General features: G+C 35.5%; 2 protein-coding genes across 3 annotated transcripts; both read right to left on the reverse strand.

Annotated features, from left to right (window-relative positions):
• Window positions 1–4,872: 4,872 nt before the first annotated feature.
• On the reverse strand, window positions 4,873–6,502 carry LOC139499902 (carbohydrate sulfotransferase 11-like). Its single transcript, XM_071288532.1, has one exon. The coding sequence runs from the start codon at window positions 6,414–6,416 to the stop codon at window positions 5,415–5,417; it is 1,002 nt and encodes a 333-aa protein (XP_071144633.1). The 5' UTR covers window positions 6,417–6,502; the 3' UTR covers window positions 4,873–5,414.
• Window positions 6,503–17,742: 11,240 nt separating this feature from the next.
• On the reverse strand, window positions 17,743–25,429 carry LOC139502055 (uncharacterized). 2 transcript variants are annotated; one of them, XR_011658720.1, is made up of 3 exons: window positions 25,241–25,429; window positions 18,030–25,022; window positions 17,743–17,811 (listed from the first exon to the last, which is right to left on the reverse strand). XR_011658720.1 is itself a non-coding variant. In XM_071291376.1 (2 exons), the coding sequence occupies exon 2, from the start codon at window positions 24,738–24,740 to the stop codon at window positions 18,318–18,320; it is 6,423 nt and encodes a 2,140-aa protein (XP_071147477.1). In that variant the 5' UTR covers window positions 24,741–25,022; window positions 25,241–25,429; the 3' UTR covers window positions 17,743–18,317. The 2 variants fall into 2 exon arrangements, 1 of the variants encoding a protein (XP_071147477.1); XM_071291376.1 differs by having other exon boundaries at window positions 17,743–25,022.
• Window positions 25,430–25,787: the final 358 nt, after the last annotated feature.

Below are 25,787 nucleotides of genomic sequence, written 5' to 3' on the forward strand. Positions count from 1 at the left end.
GTTTTAGTGTTCATGCATGGTAAAGGGGAATCTAGACAACATTTTCGTACTCACCAGATGTATGTACTCTTTTTCTAGCATTTGCAAAATGACTTGCCTTTTTTACATATACTAAGACGGAAACGTGGTTTGAAGCAATCCTTTTCATTGTTGCATTGTATTTAATTGTGATTTTGCGGCAAATAAAAAGTGTACAGGAACACAGAAAATAGTGCTTGCAGAAACATCAATGTTTTTCGTAAGATTGCCAGAAAGTTTAAAATAATAAAGACTATAAAAAAGAAAGTGTGGTATGATTGCCAATGAGGAACTCTCCACAAGAAACCAAAATGACACAGAAATTTACAAATATAGGTCACCGTACGGCCTTCAACAATGAGCAAAGCCCATACCGCATAGTCAGATATAAAAGGCCCCGAAATGACAATGTAAAACAATTCTAACGAGAAAACTAACGGCCTTATTTATTTAACAAAAATGAACGAAAACAAATATGTAACACATAAACAAACAACAACCACTAAATTACAGGCTCCTGACTTGGGACAGACACATATATACATAATGATGCGGGGTTACATATGTTAGCGGGATTCCAAATGTTTGCCGCAAGATTGCAGAAAATTTTGACCATTATGTATATTTACCGCAAGATTGCAGACAACTTTGACCATTCTATATGTTTGCCAGAACATTGCAATAATTACACAATACTAACTGGGCATGTCTAGTTTGCTAGCCATTTGAAATTGTGGTTAGGGCATGTTGTTTGTGTTTCGAAAATGCATTTCACATATAAGAGATCAAGACGCCTTTTGGCTCAATAATATAGGATATTTAGTATGTAAGTTTGTAAGTAAAAATAACTCAAAGAACTGCATATTTTAATAAAATAATTAATGTTATCATCATACATAATTAAGTAAGCATGCAACTATATATGATGTGTGTTTGAAACATTTAAGCTATTATAAGTAATAATATAAGTAAGTAAAAAATATTTTGTACCTGATGTAATGTACCATGTTTACCATGTTTATAAAAATTAAGTTAAACTCCTCTGTAATGCAATTATTACCTAGCTTTATACTCAATACACATTTGAGATTTATCCTTTTTCATTTCTTAAAACAGGTATATGAAGTCATTTGGGAATGACCCCTGCCCTTTTTTCAAAACTCAAATGCATGTATGAACAAGCAGGAATTGACTTTTAAAAATGTTGCTGTGTAATTTGAAAGAGATAAATTGAATGTGTCTACACACACGACATTGATATTTAATATATAGTTCCTGCAAGTTTTCAACAAACAATTGCCGTAAGCTTGCAGCAAACAATTTCCAGAAGCTTGCGGCAAATCTAATTTGCATAATTATGTTTGCAGCAAGCTTGACGCAACCTTCATTTGCATGGTAAAATGGTTGCGACAAGTTTGCAGCAAATGTTTGTTGCAACTTTGCGGCAATGTTTGCTGCGGCGCTTATTTTTCGGTAAGGGTTATGGCTGATTTGTGCAAAAACAATGAAATTAATATCATCATGATGTACAAAAACAAAGGACAACCATTGCAATTTCAGGCATTTACATTGGACATGCACATTCACAATGTTGCGGAGTTAAACAAGTTATCTGGATCCCAACACTCTCTTTAGGTGTAACAACTGTACGATATACACAGTCATATTATGTCTTTATATGTCCTGAACAACAAAAGACACTTACTACAATTATGTGAGCAGTTGTAGCACTGATACAACAAAAGGATATGCAATCAATTGCTTAAGACAGAAAACTGTTTTTTTTTTAATTTTGAAAAATATAAATGATCACATAGATGCACAAGTACAGCGATTGAACAAACAAATTGGATGTTTAAAAATATCCTGTTCAACTGACTTAGGGATTTTAAAACTAAAGAAATATTTTATTACGTAAAAATATCTTTAAGTAACCGGATATTGATCAACATACACACTAAATGTAATCCAACAGTGTTAACCTCGATAAGTTTCAAAATGATATAATAAAAGCAGTATCAAGACATCGCGACGTAACTGGGCTATCATAAATTTCCAATTATAACCTTTCCATACAAATAGTCACATTGCAAACACAAAAAAAAAAAGAAGGAAAAAACCTAAACAACATTCATTATTCAAAATATTCAGAACAATAACATTATATGTACCAATTTTCTTGCACAATATTCACTTTTCGACAATACATGTCATTTCAATGATGTTCGAGGCCAAAGTGAATGGAATCGCTAAACCTATTAAAAAGATGGTGAGCTTATAACCACAAAAAAAAAACAAAAAAAAAAACAACTTTATAGCCAAAGCTGGACAAGTTGACCATATAAAACCCATAAAATGAAACTTTTTATACTCACCTATTTTCTCTACAGGATACCTTTCTAGACTTGGTTCTGACAATAAACCATAGACCTGCATTTCATATTTGTCCTGCTCTGGATGTACATTATAGTTAGAAGTGTTCTCATTACAAACTAATCCACATATTTTCAGAAAGATGAACACCAAAGCTGTATACATTTTTACCATGACTCACACTGACAGTTGAACAGCTCGTAGACTAATAGACAAAGTGTGCGATGGAATACTTATTTATATGGAACATAACAGAAACAGGATATTTGGCAAGTTTAACAATTATAAATTAAATGTCAATTACTAGCTAGTATTCATCAAACTAATCAGAATTTCATCAAATGACTTTTTAAATGTTAAATCGTTATCGCTTTTACAAATGTCGGAAAAAAGTTTTAGCATTTATTCTACAATTCAATCGTATTGTTATAGGCGGGACCCTTAAATTGAATGTCATAGTATTTGCATGGTTAATTTCATGAAATCAAAGTAAGTAGGTAGCGTGTATAAAAAAAGAATAGAAAAAAAACTTCGAAGATTCGTTTTGTTTTATGTTTTTCTAAGTGATGAACAAAACTTGAAACACTGCAATATCCGGTAAATAAAAAGTAACTTACTACTTAACTATAAAAACAACACGTGATAAATTTTATGCGACCTATGCACTTTTCCGTATTTACCTTTATTCGGAGCGCACATTTATGATTAGACCGTTGGTTTTCCCGTTTGAATGGTTCCCACTAGTAATTTTGGGGCCCTTTATAGCTTGTTGTTCGGTATGAGCCAAGGCTGCGTGTTGAAGACTGTACATTGACCTATAATGGTTTACTTTTATAAATTGTTATTTGGATGGAGAGTTGTCTCATTGGCACACTGACCATATCTTCCTATGTTTATATATCGTAATTTCTACTTGTTGTGATTTTTGTCTAGTTACAAGATATACACCACTACATCGGGCCCGGTCAGAATTCTCACACCAGAAAGTAGTACATATTTAACACAAATCAATTCCTTCGCATGGATATAACCTTCAAAATATGAAGCATATATAGTAGTGTTGCCAAATCGTAGACTTTTGCCTAACCCGTTACTCGGATAATCGTTCGACCGATTAACCGGTTAACCGGTAATTTAAGTTGGTGTTTGAAAGCCTTATCAATAGAACCCTACACATAGATATAAGATGTGGTATGAGTGTCAATTTGACAACAAGTCATAAATACGCTTTTAGAATTGAAGTTTTTCCTTTGGCATTATAAGGCTTGTCTGTGAGGATTCCTGGCGAAGTTTGACTTTTAATAATCAAATACACCGTATCAACTATAGCGATTGTACCAACTTCAGATTAAAAAATCAAAAAAAAATATCTTTATCTCGTAGAATTGAACTGAATATGTCATATGTCTGAAACCGATTATTCTTTCCTTTTCTCTTGTTGTCTCCGAAAATAATTGGGTGTGTTTCAATTTGAAATGATTAATTATAAAAAAGAAGATGTGGTATGATTGCCAATGAGACAATTCTTCACAAGAGACCAAAATGACACAGACATTAACAACTATAGGTCATTGTACATGCTGTACGACCTGTTTCTTCACTGTGTTTGCTTTTTTCTTTAAGCATGTTACTCGTACTTTCACGTATACATTGGGTACATTCACATTGGTTTGCATTTCACAATTTTTGAATTTAAAGTAAGACTAACCCTTGCACTACGGAGGTTGCACATTTAAATGTAGGTTTACACAATATTAGATCGAAAACGAAATAATGAAGTATTTAGTAAAATTAAATCTCATTACTGATTTAAAGTTACTGTTAAAAAACATGTTTACTAATTATGTTTCTTAAAGATCCTGCCCCAAACTCTAATTAATTTTATATTTTTAGGATTAACAATAGCAATCAATATACTGGACAATTGATCTGTCAAACTAATTACCACGACGACAATTTTTAAATAAAACAACTATTTAATGCTTTGATTTTCAACACAAATTTATATCAAATCTATCGAAATTGAAAAAAGTCCGGTTAACCGGTTAGCGTTTTTGGTATTCGGTATTCGGTCGTTCGACCGATTAACCGGTTAACCGGTTAACCGTTGACAACACTAATATATAGGTAATTTTGGTATCAAATGAAAGCGGAAAATTATGAAAACTTGTTTTTAAAACCAGAATGGATTGTATGACACTACTCTTTTTTGGTTGATCTTGTAGCTAAATTATTCTATATACAGTTTGTTTCACCAATTGTTTATTTTAGTCCACAAATACTGATTTATAGATGTCCATTACTGATAATTTTTTGTCATTCAATATTTGTTTTTATACATGTGATATAATATCGATACTTCAAACTAATATATCAATTTTTCTGAGAAGTTTTTGCAATGATTAGGCTACTGAAAGCTCGGGTGCTTCAAATATATCTTCCAATGCGTAATTATAATCTAAATAACTGTTTTATTTTTATTATCTTTAACATATTGTAAACTACTAATATCTTATGATTATGTCTATTTCAAAGCTTTAGATACTTTTTTCGTTAACTCTATATTCGTTTACTTAATCACCATGCATAATTTAATTAATGTCTGCAGTGAAAAGTGAATATCCTCACTTTTAGAATCGTCAGTCTGTTGTCTTCAAATTGTGTGCACACTCTGTACAATACTAAAACAACCTGACACGATTTAAAATGTATGCTCGCATCTGAATGCGTCAAACAACGTTTGAATTCAACTATAGACAAAATAAACGTCAGTGCTTCATATTACAAAAATTAACTGAGAAATCAATGTGGCTACAAAAAAAGATTTGTTTTAACATAAATGTAATAAAGAGATGAAATCCAATTAAAGTAATGCAAACTTTTAACATTCAAAGGTCATTGATTGTAGTATTTCATCAAATTAAGTATTTGTTCTTCAGTTTGCTTTCCGATGAAAATGTGCAAGTTATCATTATTTTGCTTTTGTGTCGTTTCCAAATAATATAAATACACTTCTTTTAACTTTAGGGCATAAACATATCCGACTTTATCTTAGAACGTTCTCCAAACAAAGAATCTGGAAAAGCATCATATCCGAACAATTTGAAGTCATTTTTATACACAGTCTGGAGTTTGTACATAATATCAATAGGAATAGTGTTATACGCATCAACAAACATTTTCCGTTTTTGTAATAAAAGATCCTCTTTTTTTGATATTTTATTTGTTTTCAAAATAAGTGTCATTAATTGTGATGATGATATGTTTTGCGACTCTTTTTTATTCAAGGGGAGAGAATAATTCTCTGAAATTATTCCCCTTGTCTGTAACTTTCTCCAAATTCGATTCAATCCAGTATACCGATTCATGCATCCATCAGACTGTTGTCGAAAAGCAATAACAGCTTGTACAGTATCGTATATGGCATCATATTCATAAAGTTCGCTAAAATTGTGTGTTATGTAATACGTTGAATTTATTCCAAATTTGTTAAATATATTCAAAGTATCATTTAGAAAATTTTCCATTTTGCCAATATAACTATATTGGACTTTACATGGTCTACATATAGAACTTATGGGTATAAAGTGATCATCCAAATGTTCTATTGGCGTTTGAATGATATACTCCACTAGGTCTCTTAACGTAACATCACTTCCACACGAGGTTGTATTATGGATTGCTTTCATAATGTTGACACCAAGCGTTTTCCAAAAATACGGATTAGGTGAAAATAATTTATCGATGTACGCTGACAAAATACGGGAATAAGGATTTCTGGTGAACATAAAACTTTTCTTCACTCTTAACATATTATATATCCAGTTCAAGCTATTCATTGCACAAGTTCGACGGTATTTCCTGTTTTCGTCTTGTGGTTTTATACTGAAAGGGGATACGTTTAAGCCTTTGTCTAAGCAGTGGAGAAGACGTCTCCAAAATGTCGATCCTCCCTTATAAACTCTACAATAGCCAAGCTGGTGTTTGTATATTGGCATTATACTGCCTTTAAAAACTGCATCCATTTTGCTTTCATTGAATGATTCTGAATTACACAGATGTTTTGGAAAATGGTAACCATCTTTCAAATAGTCTTTTTTAATTTGTGTACTTTGGGTGTTCTAAAAGATAAAATTTAATTAATGTTTCTAATCGCAACAGTATAAATAATGGTAAATGTCTTCTTTTAAACATTTTAAGGCAATAAGGAAGCATGATATTTAAGGCTTTCTTAATTGTGAATAATGTTATATATAATCAGTTAAGTTTGGTATCCTTAACGTGCATAGACAGATATTTGATGATAATGTCAGTAACATTTAAAACATTTTGTGTACATCTGAAGTCTTGTATTCCCTGTTTTGATCAAATGTTTTTTATTGCTTGTCTTCGTAAACATAATATGCGGTATAGGTATTGCTCATTGGTGGTAAGGTGAACGACAGTTGTAAACCTCTATGCCATTTTGTTTCTGGTGGAGAATTGTCTCATTGGCAACTTCTTATTTTTTTATTTTTGTTGCCTTTTAGTACTGTTGTTCGGTTCTACATTTTCTTCTCGTTACAAAATATTTGGTTATTAAAGTAAAAGAAGGCATAGTTTGGAGTTGTTCATAGTGGCATGTTGACCAGATAAACAAATTCAATTCTAGATTTAATTCTGTAATGTTAAGGCGATATGTTTAAGTCAGTACAGCATTTTTCAGAAGCTTTTTATTTCCGACAGTTTAGCATGATGATCATGTGTACATGTAAATAACAGCTACTGTCCAATCTGAACATATACTGAACAGATCTTAATTGATTGCAAGCGAACCGTCTCAAAAGTACTGGATTTACTGCCATAAATAAGAGTGAATATTTACAAAAAATACTTAATAATTTATTGTTCAGTCTTTTGACAGTTGATCAGATCAACATGGCCGTTTCAGGTCAAATCTGAAGTTTTCTAGCGTATGTTGGTCAACAAGAAATTATGGTATATTCAAACTGAAATCATTATTTAAACCAATGAAATTGCCTAGTAGAAAGACATTTTCAGAAGAAAAAAAGGTGAGTAAACTATATGGGAAATGAATCTTTTTCGTTTCATTTCATTGAGGAACACTCTAACCATAGAATACAAAACCCCATATTGTACGTCACATAGTCTAATGATATAATCCTAACCTCATTTGTACCGTCTTTATATTTCACTACTTGAGAATAGTTGTTTGTAGTGATATTGATATTGTTTGTAGTGATATTGATATTACTGAGATAAAGCAGCGTATACTCCTCTTTGACTTTTATATCTGAAAATAATGAAGAAAGGGATAAAACAAGAATCAATAATTAACAATAGGTACGTTAGCGGAGGTAATATATATATTAAACGTGAAAAGGATTAGCTAAAATAATAGATTGATGAACTGATTGATCGATTATTGCTTTATGTACGTCCAGTTCCAAACATATCATGCAAATTCCATACAGTAACACATTAAAGAAGTGTATGTCATAAAACGAAAACACACAATCTAAACATGCACTTTGCAGCTAACAATAGATATACCCCTTGAGCATACAATCACATTTTCACCGTGCGATCTTTCAAAGATAGCTACTGTCTACTACTTGGTTTAAATTTATATTTTATTTCCTATTACTGATGTTTTTGCCATGACAGAAACCGATAGATCTGCAATTTCAAGTACCCAGTAAGTGTTCACAGGATTTCTCATCATTTGATTCCTGCGTTACAGGGGAGTCTTTTAAATCTGGCCTTCAACATTATAAGCCTGGTACCTTTGATAACTTTTTTTATGACGAAATAAAAAATACATTTTATTATTGCAATAGATACGTTTGTGAATGAGTAGGTTAGTGTCACAGCATGTGTGTCATTTTAAAATGATACAAATAAACAAAAAGGTTAAATCGTCTAGATCTTACAACTGGTTAGGTCATGAACATAACGTGAAGTGAATCAAAATCTTTTTAGGTGATTTAAAAGCATTAACTTTTTTGTCAGTTTGTCTATGGTGGAGATAGTTGTCCAATTATGAAACTATTCAACTTCTTATGCTCATATATACACTTTGAACAGTATTCTCCCCTATATAAAGTTATTATGTTTTTCTGCAGTTTTATTTGCGTGTAACAATGCTAAAACAGGAAAATAACTGATTCGATTCAACTTTTTGTCTATTTAGGTTTTTAAATTCTTACGCATTTCAATGATGCTGTCATTAAGAGTACATACAGTAATGGGTGTCCCGTGTTTTATCATCAGGAGATAATAAAATATGCCAAGAGATTTATGTCTGGCAATCGAACTGGTAAAATCAATTTGAAGCATATAATATATTATTTACCATTGAACATAAGCAGAAGATTCAGCATTGTGAAAATACCACACCAAGTTATGACCAGTAAAAAGGGGCGTCGAGCCATCATACCATTTACAATCAAACTGGGTACTTGTCTAAACTGAAATACAAGAAAGTCCTTTTTGAACTCCGGCACGAGATATAAATACTGGTAATTCAAGCTCAATGAATTTGCATCTATGTTTTCAATGTGTTTAATTTGATATGAAAAATATTATAGGCAAATACACCTACTTGTTTATTTATTCTGACTGCTGCAAATACACATAATTAACCAGATGCTACGCAGGGCGCAGCTTTTAAACGACCGCAGAGGTTTAACCCTGAACGGTTGGGGCAAGTATGGACACAACATTCAAGCTGGATTCAGCTCTAAATTTGGATTGTGATTAAATACTTGACACAGCATAGGTTTCTGACACAGAATGAATGTGGTCTAATGAACTTAATTTTTTTTTTTTTGCCTTTGAATAATTTATTTTGCTGTTGAACATTAATCCTCTCAAAAATGTTTGAAGAAATTTTCTTTTTATTTATGAAATCTGAAATGAAAAAAATTGCACCCCCCCCCCTCCCAAATTTTTTTTCACATCCCCCTTTCCCTTACTCCAAAACTGATCTCAATTTAAATTTCTAATGGAGTTTGCAACAATAACTACTATACATAAAAATACATATTAAAATGTAAATTAATTGACAGCTTTAACCATCTCATCCCACCTCCAGTAATTATATCTAACATATTTACCTATCCCACTAGAGAAAACCGCTTTAAAAGAGTTGCATGAAATTTATTTGCATTCAGATTTATCAAACGATCATTTACTTTTGTTTGACGTGTAGTGCAAACAGTTTAAAACTATCAACAAAATTAAAAGGACCATCAACAGCACGTAATTTATCTGAACAATCGAAAGAATTGTGTACACACCAAAAACAATTAATTCCACTATTTTAACATACTCTTTGACAAAAGTTAATTAGATCTTTGATAGTAGCTAAGGAACAGTTAAATGCACTCAAAGAGAAGTTGTAGAGCATTTACTAGAGGCCGAGATAAAACGATAGTTCACTGTTTTAGTGTGTAGTTTATGTTTATGTAACTGGTACATAGTAAGCCCCTTCAAATGTTCAGAAGATGCCTAAAGCTGTGATGTAGTTACTATATATTTGGTGACTATATGACTCTCCGTAATGCGCACGGACTTGAATGTAAATGAATCTTAAATTTCATTCTTAAGAACGTCTGTGTAGTATTTACGGCATACCACTACCACATTGTTGACGACTTTTTCTGCCGGTACAAACACAAACCGCTTTGAAACTTCCTGAACTTTGTTTCTTATCCTAGAAAAAAGCGTAGTATATACTACTAAATTTATTTCTGAATTATTTTCAAAACGTCAATTATCCACAACATTCATACATTTATTTGAATAAAAGCCAACTGATTTTTTATCAGATTTTTCCTGTTTAAACCATTTTTACCAAATGAGAAAAAAGTAAAATAACAAAAATACTCCTGGGGAAATTCAAAACGGAAAGTCCCTTATTAAGTGGCAAAATGAAAAGCCCAAACACATCAACAAATGGACAAAAACAATGTAGAAAATGGGGAATTATCCCTGGTCTTAAAGCTAGCTAAACCTCTCACTCTCACAGGAAGAGCGTGTGTTGTGACCTGACAACACTGTTACTGATTTATTTTTGATAGAGGACGACACTGTTACTGATCTATTTTTGATAGAGGACGATATGTTCGTCCATTTTTCAAAACGTTTTAACCTCTTTTTCTTAGACGATATTGAGGTCCCCATAATACTATGACCATAGGTATCATAACTCAACTTCGACAAGTTACAGGTTCAAGCTAAAGTATTACATTGACGTCTGATGCAAATTTAACATCTGCTGGGTTTGTTTTTGAATGTGTACGAAATAATAGGTGGTTCTGTGTTATCAAAACTGTAGTTTAACCAAAATCAGTATAGCCTTACCTGTAAAATGATGTTACAAAAGGCATGTAGATTCCGATAGTATGCATAAATTGAAAATAAACATAAAGTTAGAGTTTATCCTTGAATCACAAAAAGAAGAGAAAAGATTATAAAGATAAAAAAACACATATCACTTATTAATAATCAATAATTTTTAAATTATATGATAGATTGAGATCAAAGAAAAGTGATTAAAAGTATATCATAGAAATTAAGAAAGGTAAAGTAGAACTAAAGGTAGATATTTCATTACTTGTAGATAGGTATTTTGTGGATAATTTCGCTTATCCACAAAATAAGTGATGTCTGTTCATTTAAAAGGGTTTTGCATGAATGAAAAACTTTAACATTGGCATTCATTTATTTCAAATATATGTGATGTCAAAAAGATATATCGATGTTTAAAAAAATCTTTACAGGCGGTATAAACTCTTGTACTTCAAGTTATATGTTACATACAGGGACGTGTAAGTAGTCGTAAAAAATAGTATATTATAAAATAAGAAAAGGACACTACCAATTTTCCTGTTTATTAAACTGTATATCGCTTTTTGAGCTTGCCACTTTCTAAAGTTTACCCCTTCTCCCTATCCAGTTTACCCATACTCCACGGGTTACAAATTAACAGTATTATATTCTATTTTAATTTGTCTCAACTATCAAACTAAAGTCATGATGACATTTAAGTCGAAGGAATTCAATATGATCAAAAGGCGTTAAATATCATTATAAAGATGGTTTTGTATAGACTATTTTGACCCTGAAAGTAAATGATTATCTGTGGTGATTATTTTTACACGGTCCTTTATTGAAATAACTGATCTATTTTATGGTTGTATATAGTAATTTCAAGCTGTTCAACCAAATGTAAATACAATCGATGGATTGTCAAATAAAGAAAACCATAATCAAGATTTAAGTACTTTTTTCTTGCAAAATATTAAATTCATTATTTTTTCTCAATTACAGTTTGAATTGATTTTTATATACGTATTACACTTATCAATGAATAAAATGCTATTTTATTTATTGTTAAAACTCCTTGGAAATCTTCTTTAAACTCAACTTTTATTTCGTGTTTCTTTTCATTTTTTCCCGTTAAATGTAAGAAAGAATTAGGTGTATGTGCGGTTTTTTTTAATAAGTTGGTTAGGACTCATGATAACGATAAAACAACTGATGTACTTCATGTACATACAGTTCAAATAAATCTAAAGTAATCTAACGTGTGTATGCAGTGGAATAAGACTTTGCAAATATAGTGATTTAATCCTGAAAACAACCCTGATCCTGATCCTAAGGTCAATAATTGACACGACTTGTCTCTCTTATACTTTATATTCCTCGTACGATGCACCATCTCTCCTGGTAATTTCTCGCGAGTACTTGAAAAATTAGTTTAGGCGCAGGATCGGGTATCAGGACTTACTAGTTCTTGAAAACGCCCTGATTTAAGTATATATTCCCCTATAATTTGTGCAGTTATTTCACATGTTTCTCTCTTTGATGGTGAAAGTAGTGATTGGATATCCAGTGGGATGTGAGCTTTTTTCAGTTGTCATTTTAAGTCCTCTCCTTCTTACTGTTATCTTGGACAGTATATCTGGTAGTGTTCTGTTTCTTCCCCGCATTCGCAATATGGCGTGAGGGATTGACCTAATTGGTTTCTGTACTTATTTAGTCTGCAGTAGTCTGTTCTTAATTCTGATAGTATTAGTCAGACTTGAGTGTTAGGGAGGTCTAGTTGCACTATTTTTCCAACAATAGGTACCATATCATATGGGTGTCCCCAATTGTCTATCTGCTTTGCCATTTCAGTTTTGTAGACATCTTGACTGCACTTCTGACATCCGACATAGTTATGACATTATATTGTTCGTTCAGTGATGAGCCCTCCTTTGCAGCATTTTTCGCCAACTGTTCTGCTATCTCGTTCCCAGCTATATTAGCATGGCATGGAATCCAAGATAGGGTTGTTAGTTTACCGTGTCTCAAGAGTGTCCCCATACTTTCTTTAATATCTGTTATGGTGTATATGTAGTTTTCGAATGCAAAGTCAAGATGCCTACAGCAGTCTGGCTATCTGATTGTATTTTGACCTCAGAAAACTGGTCCTTAATTGATGTAATACAGTGCTCTAGAACCATAAGGATAGCTACAAGTTCGGCAAGAAGTATTGATCCTCTACTAGCTACTGGCATCGTTAAGCTTACGCCATGGCTATTTCCGGAATATGCAATCGCCCCTTAAGAAATAGTAACTATATCATCACGAGAAAATGTACTAATTGTAAGACCTGATGATGTGAATAAATTGAAATCAGACATATCGAATGCAGTTCTCCATTGCTGTAGATATATCAATGGACAGTGACTGATTATACTATAATAGTCCCCGGTCCAACAACCAAATTTTCCCAGAAAAAAAGGGGGGGGTCCTGGGCCGCCCTCTAAATCCGCCTCTGACAACTCAAAAGAATCATCATGTACATCAAACTGTCTTCCCCATACGCGACATTGGCGGATCCAGGGGGGGGGGGTAGTCCGGGGGTTGGAACCCCTCTTTTTTTTGGCCTATCAATCCATTTGAATGGGAGCATACAGCCGGAACCCCCTTTACTCTGGGTTGGGACCCCCCTTTTTAAAATGGCTGGATCCGCCCCTGTGCGAACTAGCTATGTTGATATAAAGTCGTTCACCTAAGGACATTTTTTATTCATTTTTTCTGTACACTTAGCTTTGATTTTTTATTACCATGCATTGTCAAGCTTGGTAACTCAAAATTGTTTCTCAGTGACAATAAAACACAATACAAAGTATGGGATGTCAACAGTAAACTTGCAAAAGCTGACACTATACATGTAGTGCACTGTAACCCTTCATCCACATTTACATCGTACGACGATCCATCAGCACATTGATGACTATACGTCGGCGCATCGCAAACACAAACTTAATAAAAAGTAACAATCTAATGAGTGCATTAATCAAAAATTACATTTGTGCACAAATAAAAAAACAAAATTAACTCATTTACATATATGTACGAACAGGGTGGATGACTAAATATACTGACTTTGGATCAGTATTTTAAACTGATCCAAAGAGTTTACACTAATGATGTTTTGTGGTAGTGAATTCCAGAGTACAACTTGTCGATAACTATACCGTGATGATTGGTGTAGGCTTCTTTGCACACAAGAAACCATATTGCTCACCTTGTAAGTATTGTATTCGTCTAATCAGTCAGCTGTTTTTCTGGTTTTGTTTATTCTCGACTCCTAGGAGTCGAGATTAAGAATTGAACGATGGTCAGATAGTGCGTGAATTTTTCTTGCTTCCTGATTGGAAGATATTACGAGACGTGAATAATCAAAGTTTATTGATTGATTAGGACAATCCAAACCAAGTAAATGTCCTTCAATCCCGTAGAGTATCGGATTTGTCCTCTCTATTTTAGCAATTATATTTTACACATGTAACCTTTATCTATAAATAGTCGAATCTTCTGGAGTAAACAACAACGTTAAACGATAATAATTCATAGCGTGTGACCTTACGTGTGTGGTAAAATTTGCAGATTGATGCACGTGGCTATTCTAGTAAATAAATTAATCTAGTACACTTTCCATTTTCATCAGCTAAGAGTCGAATAGCCTTTTTGAAAGGCTAACGCTTGTTTACACTAGAAATCAATGAAGCGATGAAAGCGCGGGAATCGAAATGACAACTCCGGTAAATTCCGTGATTTTAATATTTTCTAATCAATAGTCCAAGCAATGAAAAATAAATAGTTATTATTTTTATACTTAGAGCATACGTTTTGTGTATTTATTATTTAAAATCTATGCTTACGAAGAAATCTAGCACTAAAGTATCTCAATCATTCTGTAGCAGGAACAATTCTGCTGAAGATTCGGGGATGCGGACCACAGCTTGATCTGGTTTGTGAACTGAATTGTACGGAAACGACTGATGCCAAATGTGATGCGCTATGATATATATAAGTAAATGAAAACCAAACACCGAAGACAATATATAATTTAATCAACAAAGTACAACTTTTATCATGTAAAGCCAAATTGTAGAAATGGATAATTCAATGACTTCATATTACCCGTACTAAGGAGGCATGTAGCTAATGCACTAACCTAAACGATGGTTGGAAAACTTGGCTGTCAATGGTTGGACTGAAAGTCAGTCCTCAGAGGATTCAACATAATAATTTCAAATTATTTCCAAAGACGGTAATCAAAGGTTTTGCGACAATGCAAATATTAAACTTTACAATATAAATAAATATCTTTAACCAATGAATTAAAATAGCAAAAGCTATGTTATTTAACAAATATGTACTGAATAAGATTCATGTTAATCATTAAATAAAGAAATATGAAATTTATAGTTTTAAACAAGGGAAATAATAACGCTATAATAATCCTGACTGCCACATTCCTCCCCCCCTAAGACAAACAATAAATTTTATAAATAAAGTCTACCCTCATAAATGTCTATCAAATTCATGTATCTGCAACAATAAGCACGCAAAATCCAAATGTCATGTAAACATTGAATCAAATATATATATCAGTAAAATTTAAATAACGAGACAGTTCAATTTGTTCAATGGAGACCACTTCACCAATCTGCAACCCTCCTCCTTCCTCGTAAACAAATGTAAATGAAATAACATTTGATAATTTTGATTTAACAAAAGTCTATCAACGTTCTCCGGATTAAATGTCTTCCAAACACAAGTAATAATATCCCTTTTAAATAAATGTCACTGTTCAACGCATACACAAACATACATCGGAAGCAGGTCCAACTGTTAACGGACGCGACTTAAAGTCTTCTTGGTATGGTATCGGCACAGCTAATGTTAAAATCCATGAAAAGTTATTTCAGGCAATGTCCACTAATGTTGATCTCACAGTGGCATATTTGACGTGTACCACCGGGTTATTTTACTGCATTCCAACGTTGTTGATAACGGTAACACAGACGTTGTGCCACCGAAAATGGATCGGGTCCATCTATATGCAAGGTTCTCAAAATAAAGTTGGAAGCTGTCCATCTTTTGTGCAAGGTTTTAAATAAAATGGACGATGCCCAAATGTAATAGCAAGATTCTCAAAATAAAGTTGGACTATGCCCAAATTTGGTGCAAGGTACTAAATAATGGATTAGATCCATCTGTATGAGCTGGAAGTGTTCCTAACTTCAAGCTTTACGTTTACTCTATTGGTTTTATGCCATGACAAAAGTCAAGAAGTCGGTCTCCCATAAACTAGCTAGAGATTACAATCCAGACAAACGAGCAACAACTCATAAAACAAGCCAATGCAAACTACAACTAGCTAACAGTCTACACTTCAAACTGCACAGAAGATCAGCCATAATTCAAACCAGTATTGAAAATGAAAAATAAAACCAGTTGGGATGCAACATTCCTCCCTTGGAAAAGGAAAAACCAAACAGCCAAAATTGAGGCGTGTGACACCTCTGAGTATATTGAAATGAATATAAAGTAAAACTATAAATATACAACACATTGTAAAAACAAACATTAAACCAAGGTTACACAATCTGAACTGCAAAAATTGTGATTTAAATCGTTCTTCGACATACCGCCTATTTCTGAGAGCTTTACTTGAATATCTGCAGACCTTTCGTCTCTAGCATGCACTCTAAAAGACATATTTGGACACTTAGACCTGACATGACCTAACTGATGAAATTTAAAACATCTCTTAGGTTTACGTTTCCTTCGTGATCTCAATCGCCTCAATATATTAATTAAAATTTCAAAACTGTTATGACCTGTTTTACAACAATCTAAACTTTCTGTCTCATCAATAATCTCACGATCACCAGAAAAATGAACAGCTTCATATTCAATAGCTAGTGATACCGCCTCGTCTAAACTATGAGGATGCCTAAATGTGACAAATTTAGCCATCTCAATATTCAAACATGATGTAAGTAAGTCAATAAAATACGAATCCAAATCGGAAAAATTATCAGGATAAGCCTTATGAGCTAGTGTCTTAAAACGCTGACCAAATTCAGAAATTGTTTCATTTTCCTTCAAACTACAAACTCTCAGTTGAAATTTAAAATATGCCACCCTCTCCTTGAATGAGAATATTTTTCAAGCAGTCATAATCATACAACTGTGGCCGTTTTAAGAAACCTAAAATAGTTTGAGCATCGCCTCTCAAGTTCATTACCAACTGACATGCCATCTCAAATTCATTCCACTGATTCAAAAGAGAAACTGTCTCAAAATGAACAAAATAATCAGTAATATCAATGCTGATACCATATAACAAACAAGGTTTTTCTTCAAATCTAATCATAACTTAATAAACATTTACAAAATAAAACAAACTATGAAAATAAAATAACCCAGGAACAACTATCTGCCCAACTATTCAAAACTGATCTGCTGAGGACTGTCATATCCAGTGACACCAATAACTGACTCAAATATATGCTCCATTTCTTATAAATTTTGTTCAGTTAGGGAGCTACCATTTGATTTTTATGGGGGGGGGGGGGGGGGTAGAGTGAAAAATAAAAAGGCAGGACAGAGATTACAGCTAAAAAAAAATGCAGGACAAAATTTTTCATCCTAGCCCCCCCATAAAAATCAAATGGTAGCTCCCTTACAAACCAGAAAAGGTTGCTTTATAATTCCACACCCCACCCGCACTATCAAATGTAGCAGCAACAATTATGCTGAAGATTCGGGGATACGGACCACATCTTGATCTGGTTTGTGAACTGAATTGTACGGAAACGACTGATGCCAAATGTGATGCGCTTTGGTATATCTAAGTAAATGAAAACCAAACACCGAAGACAATATATAATTTAATCAACAAAGTACAACTTTTATTGTGCTGAGCCTGACTCAGCTAGTATAACCATGGGATTGTATCGCAATCTCGGCAAATTATAAAGAATAACAACTTGTGAGTGAAGCTTGTAGATTATAATTCCACCAGAAAGAATACAGGAGTTTACAGAGTGTGTAATGTTTGGTAAACTGAAAGAAATAAAAATACAATATTTTACAATATGTACGAAAGAAATATATGAATGTTCAATGCAATAATAATATCAAGTCAAAAACGAAAGTAGAATTCTCAGTTCAATTCATAGAAATAAACAATTACAGTTCGTATTGTTGAATAAACGTGGAATCCAAGTTAACGGAATTAACGGTATATATATTTAACAGTTTATAATTGATTTGAAACGTACTTGACGGTGATTTGTCACAATATCCGCAGGAGCAGTTTTGTCGTGGCATCCATTTGCAATAGACCGGTGAGGAAGAGAAAGTAAGCACTAGTGAAAATACGGAGAAGTTCAGATTATTTCCGGAAAATACGGATGTCTAAAAATCCAATCAAATAGACTATACAGTGAATATAATTGCGGATGTGATCCAGAATACTCCCCGTCTGAAATCTACCTGATATCACTATTATTCCATAAGATATAACACATATGAATGTCACTATATAAATCCAGAGATATATACATATATTACACAGGAGTGTTCTCTATGAGAAGAATCATGTCCACGATAGGGCGTGTGTAGGTTGTGGCTTTTCCATTAACGATAACTCGCACTTCTGCCTTTCGGACATGTTCGTCTGAACTTTTAAATGAGTTCACTATAATTCCAACGGGCCATTGGGTACGGCAAATGTTTTTGTCCTTAAGAAGAATGACGTCTCCTTCGATGAGATCACGGCGATCTTCGGTCCATTTTCGTCGTTGTTGTAGTAACGGCAGGTATTCCTTCCTCCAACGGGACCAGAAAACACTGGCCAGAGCCTGTACTCGTCTCCATTCGGCAAGACAGAGATCTCGTTTGTCGAATTCCCCAAGATGGTCTGAAGTGAAAACGTAGTCAGTTTTCTGTGTCAATAACATAGCCGGAGTTAATATTAACGGATTCTCTGGATCTGTTGATACCGGTACCAGAGGTCTAGAGTTCACTATTGCTGAAACTTCTGCCATTAGTGTGTTAAGCACGTCATGCGTAAGACTTCTTCCGGCTGCATTTAGAAGCATAGAATCGAGAATTCTTCTGGTGATACCAATCATTCTTTCCCAGGCTCCACCCATATGGGACGAATGCGGCGCATTGAAGATCCAAGTTGTACCAGAACTGTACAGAAAGTTCTTGAAGGGTCCATCTTCAACGTTGATTGAATCAATCTTTAAATCGTCGATTGCTCCAATAAAGTTTGTTCCACGGTCAGATCGGAAAATCTTTACTTGGCCTCTTATAGCGGCGAATCTCCTGACGGCGTTTATGAAGGCCGAAGAACTCATTTCCTCGATTAATTCGATGTGAATAGCTCTTGTCACTAAGCATGTGAATAAAATTGCCCAACGTTTGGAGTTGGCGTATCCACCACGTGTTTTACGTGAAACAATTGTCCAGGGTCCAAAGGTGTCTATTCCAACGTTAGTAAACGGAGGTGAAGGTTCAAGACGGTCCTCTGGCAAATCAGACATGATTTGATACTCAGTTTTTCCTCTGAGTTTGCGGCATGTCACACATTTGTGAATAATAGATGAGATTAAGCGTTTTGCTCCTACGATCCAAAATCCTGCGGAACGAATCGCTCCATCTGTGAAATGGCGACCTTGATGTTTTATCTTGTTGTGGTAGTGTCGAACTAATAATGTTGCTACATGATTGCGTCCAGGGACGATCAATGGTTTCTTTTCACGGAGGTTCAAGTCCGATTTTACAATACGGCCTCCAACTCGTAATAGTCCTCGTTCATCCAAAAACGGATTGAGGTTAGCTATCGGGCTCCGCTTATTAATTTGTTCCTGACGTTTTATACAATCTATTTCATCTCCATAAACTTCCTGTTGTGCAGATATTAAGATGAAATTTTCGGCATTTGAAAAACTATCCACAGAAGTCACTGATGATGCCTGTTTTGACCCGTGTAAACGAGAGAAACGTTCCAAAAAGGCTATCGCTCGCACAAGTGATGTCCAGTTGGAGAATCGATTGAATCTATCAGTTCCGATACCTTTATGCTCAGGTGTGGAAAATGTTTTTGCAACATTAACAGTTGCACGGATTTCTCCATCTTCTTCTGGATCTATTAGCTGGTATATATCCTCAGAATTCTTCTGTTCTGAGGAAAGAAGTTGTTTTGGTCCTAATAACCATTCGCTGCTGTGAATTTCATGGGCTTGTACGGACCTTGTTCCCGAGTCTGCGGGATTACGGTGAGTTGGTACATAATTCCATTGACTTGGAGAGCTAAATTTTCTTATTTTCTCCACTCGATTGGCGACATAGATGAAGAACCTTCTTGTCTCGTTACTTATGTAGCCTAGGACTACTTTACTGTCTGTGTAGAATTTTACGGTGTCTATATGTAAATCTAAATTATCCATGATGGTCTGTGTTATCTCGACTGCTAATACTGCAGCAGATAGTTCAAGGCGTGGAATAGTATGACCACTTGTTGGTGCAACTTTAGCTTTCCCAAGAATGAATCCTATGTTTGGTTCACCACTACTGTCGGTCGTGCGTAGATATGCAACAGCTGCTATGGCTTTTTCTGATGCATCAGAGAAGACATGTAACTCCTTTGTGGCGGTTTTGCTCAGATACGGCACGTAGGTACGTGGAATGCGCAATGTTTCGATAGCAATTAGAGTATCTCTCCAAGATTTCCACTCATCTGCTGTCTCATCAGTGAGAGGTTGGTCCCAATCGACGGTTTCTGATACTATTTTCCTCAATAGGAGTTTCCCTTGTATAATCACCGGAGCCAAAAATCCCAGAGGATCGTAGAGACTGTTTATCGTTGATAAAATTCCTCTCCGAGTGATCGGTTTGTTTTCTGATGATAATTGAAATAAAAAGTTATCAGTGTTTACGTCCCAGCTGAGACCAAGACTACGTTGTAGGGGTTTGCTATCGCATTCTAAGTCTAGATCTTTAAGATTTGAAGCCAAATCACTGGCATGAAATGCAGACATAACTTCCGCACAATTAGAGGCAAACTTGTGAAGGCGTAAGTTTCCATATCTTGCTAATGCTTGCTGTGTGTCCTTCATGAGCGTAATAGCTTCCTCTTTAGTGGAACATGACGTAAGACCGTCGTCGACATAGAAGTCTCTTGTAACAAAGCTAGTCACGTGACTGCCAAACTCTTGTTCTGATGCTTGAGCTGCTTTTCTGAGTCCAAGCGTAGCAACAGCAGGTGACGGACTATTCCCGAAAACATGAACTCTCATGCGGTATTCGACAAGGTTCTCCTGTAGGTCATTGTCTTTATGCCATAAAAATCTCAGGTAATTACGGTGGTCATTTCTGACAACGAAGCAGTGAAACATGTGTTGAACGTCTGCAGTTACTGCGATCATTTCTTTCCTGAAACGCAGCAGTACTCCCAAGAGATCGTTGGTCAAGTCTGGACCTGTAAGCAGGACGCTGTTAAGTGAAACTCCGTTACATTTGGCGGAAGAATCAAACACACCTCTTATCTGATCGGGTTTCTTCGGATGATAAACACCAAACAATGGCAAATACCAGCACTCCTCATGTTCGTGCAATGGTGGAGCAAGCTCTGCATGATTATTGTCCAGGATCTTACTCATAAAAGTAAGAAAGTGTTCCCGCTTAACTGGGTTTCTATTCAAACTGATGTCTAACATATTAGCACGATGAAGAGCTTGTTGTCTGTTGCTTGGCAATGGCTGTCTTGGCACTCGGAACGGCAACGGTGCTACCCAACTTCCTTCCGAGTCTCTTACAAATTCGTTGTCCATCTGCTTCATGAACATTTTGTCCTCATATGACTGTCCAGGCTTGTCATCGTCCCTTGTTTTTTCAAAGAGTGGCGATTGTAAGTCTTTCGTTACAGGGTCTGTGTAGTTTTCCCGGATGTCAAACTTGCTTGTGCATGGTTGAAAGGTTGAAGGTTGTCCTGTAGGCAAAATGTTGGTTATTTTGACATTTAACTCAAGAGGAACATGCTGCTTGTTAATGCAGGTTTCTCCTATCACTACCCAACCAAGTTTCAATTGTTGTGCATATGGAGTTCTGGGTGGTCCTATGCGCTGATCGAGGACATGGTGTGCCTCTATAAGGTCTCTGCCAATTAAGAGAAGAATTTGGCAATTTTCCTCTATTGGTGGAATGCTACCTCTAAGTTCTTTTAAATGAGGGTGATGCATTGTTACTTCAGGAGTAGGTATTTCGTCCCTATTATTGGGAATATGATCACATTCAATCAGTACAGGAAGGTCAAACTTGTCATTACCATTGATTGATTCCATGACGAAACCTCTTCCTCTTTTGCCGGAAGTGACTACTTTGCCGGAGCATGTTGATAAAGTATAGTTTTCCGGTTTATCTTTGACGTCGAAAAGATTGAAGAATTCGGGCGATGCTAGTGACCGGTTGCTTTGGTCATCAATGATGGCGTACATGCGAATAACTTTGTACTGGTTATCTTTGTGATAAACATTCACAGGAAGTATTTTAGCACAAGATTTCCCACTATATGTATCTTTGCAGATCTCAGTACAGGTAGAGTTAACTGAGGTTGCCTTAGTTTCAGCCGATTCTATAGGCTCCCCGCCGTAGGCTTGCTTAGGCGAGCTAGACTGCGAACTTGTAGGTTGCTGTGGTCTAGTGATGTGAAGTGCGGTAGTGTGTTGTTTACTTCCACATTCTTTACAACTTATGCTTGCATTGCAATCCCGGCTTCTATGTGTGGTAGAATCACAACACTTGTAACATACATTGTTTTCTTTCAAAAGACCTTTGCGCTCCTCTATTGACTTGGCTCGGAACGCTCGACATTCATTTAAGGAATGCTTTGTATTGTGCAGAATACAAAGACCTTGTTTGCTGGCGTCTCTAGATTGCTGCTCAACTGCTGTTTTATGAGCACCAACTTTAGTCCTAGGGTAAGGCGTAGACCTTGGCGCAGCACCTTTTGTATTTGGTGTGGCTTTTGACCCAAAGATGAACCCAGGATCGTTCTTTGTTTTGCTGATTTCCCTGATGTAGGCAGAGAATTCTGTGAAAGGTGGAAAGGCAACGTCATATTTAGCCTTGTATCTTGTAGCCCTTGTGGTCCACTTTTCTTGGAGTCCGTACGGTAATTTTTCAACAATAGGATTTATCCCGGACGAGGAGTCAAAATATGCTAGCAAACATCCCAGCTTGGGATTTTCCTTGTGATATTCTATTTCTGATAGAATGTCAGACAGTTCGTAGAGACGTGCGTTGTCCTTATTTGTTAAGGTAGGGAATTTTTCAAGTTTACTCTTGAGAGAGGCTTCCAACATTTCTGGAGCACCATACCGCTCGTCAAGCCTCTTCCATAATCTCTGTATACCTATGGTAGGATTATTAGCGTTCGACGCTCTTATGCTAATGGCGTGTTTAGCAGACTCTGGACCGAGCCACTTGATCAGTAAATCGATCTGTTCTGAGTCAGAGACTTGTAACTCATCAGTCACGTTCTTGAAGCTTGCTTTCCAAGTATGAAATGACTCTGCCCGATCGTTAAAGCTTGTTAATCGGGAGAAAAGCAAGTCCTTGCGTAAAAGGAATCTAGTTATCTCTGATGTAAAGTTGATTTGTTGCTGGTGTGCAACAGGGATCTCTTCTACTATGCCTTGTTTTTGGTGTGAAACAGGGATATCTTCTATAAAGTCTTGTTTTATGCGTAAGACAGGGATCGCTTCTTTAACACCCTGTTTTTGATGTTCAGTAGGGCTCTCATCTGAAAGACCTAATTTTTGTATGCCGGTTACTAATCCCAGATCTGGGATAAAGGTAACTTCCGGTGACTTAGAATCGGAAGGTAAGACAGCAGATGTCTGTGACAGCAAGTTCAGTGCCGCGGACGGCACGAACGCTGGTGCTTCGTGGCTCAGCTCAATTTTAACAGGAAATTGCTTTTTCTTTTGAGGTGCTGTTACTTCCTTCACAGCTGTTGATACAGGAAGTTTGTTGACAAAATCTTGCACACGCTGGAGCGGGTCTTCCTTTTCGTCAGGTAGTTCGCTAAAGGCTTGACTATCGTCGTATTCCAGGATACGAGCCTCGGCTTCTGCGGCTGCAGCTTCTTTCTGTGCTTCAAGAAGGTTAAATTTGGCTTTAAGCTCGACCTTTTCCCGGCTTACTCGTGCGGCTTCTTGTTGCATTTCAGCCTTCCTGCGCATAGCCTCTTGTTTACGTTGAGCGACTTCTTGCTCCATTTCTGCCTGTTTGCGTGCAGCTTCCTGTTCCATTTCACCTTGTCTGAACAGGGCTTGTTCTTCTAACATTGCTTCCTGTTGTAGGATAATGGCATGTTTCTCTACAAAGGCTATTTTAGACTTGGCAGCCTCTGCCTTGGCACGCTTTCTCCGTGCTAGGCTTGACATGTCTGACACGTTAGAGCTACCACTGCGTGAGGTTTTCTTACCTTTTGAGGTCTTTGTTTTAGTGGATTTGGACTTTGTTAGAGCGAGGCGCTGCTCGTGTAGTTTTTCCATGACCAGTTCCACTTTGGACAGACGAAAATCTAAAGAGAGTTTACACGCATCTATTTCTTTTTGACTCTCCAGTGTTCTGGTCCTTTTCAGAAAGTCAAGGTACTCATCTGTGAGCCTACGATAGTTATTACAGGCTTTAACTAGTTTGTCCTGAGCTGTAAGGAGTTGCTGGAGCTCGTTAGGTGGCGTTGTTACTTCCAATAACTTGGATTCAATGTCTGTCCAGAGAGCCTCTAGTTCCTGACAGAACTTGTCACGTTTTTCAGTGAAAGCTCCTTGTCCTTTTTCCGTGAGGTCACGAACTCGCCTAGCCTCGGGAATTTCATCTGACTGAGATGTATTAGACGGATTTTCTAATATTTCAGGGACATCTCCTTCTTGGGGCTGTACCTCTTCTTGTTGTTCCTCATGACTGGGATCCATGTTGACTCAACGTTGTTAGGTTGCTGTCGAGTATACACACGATATGTAGTCCACTGTCAGTGTGAAGGTATGTACGTTGCTACGTTGTCGTTCCTTGTCTGGATATGTAAAGACAGGTTGTCGTCAATTTACTATGCTGAGCCTGACTCAGCTAGTATAACCATGGGATTGTATCGCAATCTCGGCAAATTATAAAGAATAACAACTTGTGAGTGAAGCTTGTAGATTATAATTCCACCAGAAAGAATACAGGAGTTTACAGAGTGTGTAATGTTTGGTAAACTGAAAGAAATAAAAATACAATATTTTACAATATGTACGAAAGAAATATATGAATGTTCAATGCAATAATAATATCAAGTCAAAAACGAAAGTAGAATTCTCAGTTCAATTCATAGAAATAAACAATTACAGTTCGTATTGTTGAATAAACGTGGAATCCAAGTTAACGGAATTAACGGTATATATATTTAACAGTTTATAATTGATTTGAAACGTACTTGACGGTGATTTGTCACAATATCCGCAGGAGCAGTTTTGTCGTGGCATCCATTTGCAATAGACCGGTGAGGAAGAGAAAGTAAGCACTAGTGAAAATACGGAGAAGTTCAGATTATTTCCGGAAAATACGGATGTCTAAAAATCCAATCAAATAGACTATACAGTGAATATAATTGCGGATGTGATCCAGAATATTTATCATGTAAAGCCAAATTGTAGAAATGGAAAATTCAATGACTTCATATTCACCCTGTATAACCCCGATACAGCTGAAACCGGACGTTGATGCGTTGGAATCGAACACACCATGAGTTCAGAAAGTAAGGAATTAATATTGTTTAAAGAAAATCCAATATCTATTCTTTGCATATTCTGCTTCAATATAATCTTTGCCATAATACTCATTACTTACTCCAAGGTTTTTGAAATTTGTTACATTTTTGTACACAAATATCGCAATACGCACGACAATATCAATGTTAAAACGTGCTTGGTTATTTTTAAATATTCAAAACTTAATGTTCTCGTGCCTCATAGTTTTAAAAC

Source organism: Mytilus edulis, chromosome 13 (assembly GCF_963676685.1).
Source record: "Mytilus edulis chromosome 13, xbMytEdul2.2, whole genome shotgun sequence".
Taxonomy (NCBI): Eukaryota; Metazoa; Mollusca; class Bivalvia; order Mytilida; family Mytilidae; genus Mytilus; species Mytilus edulis.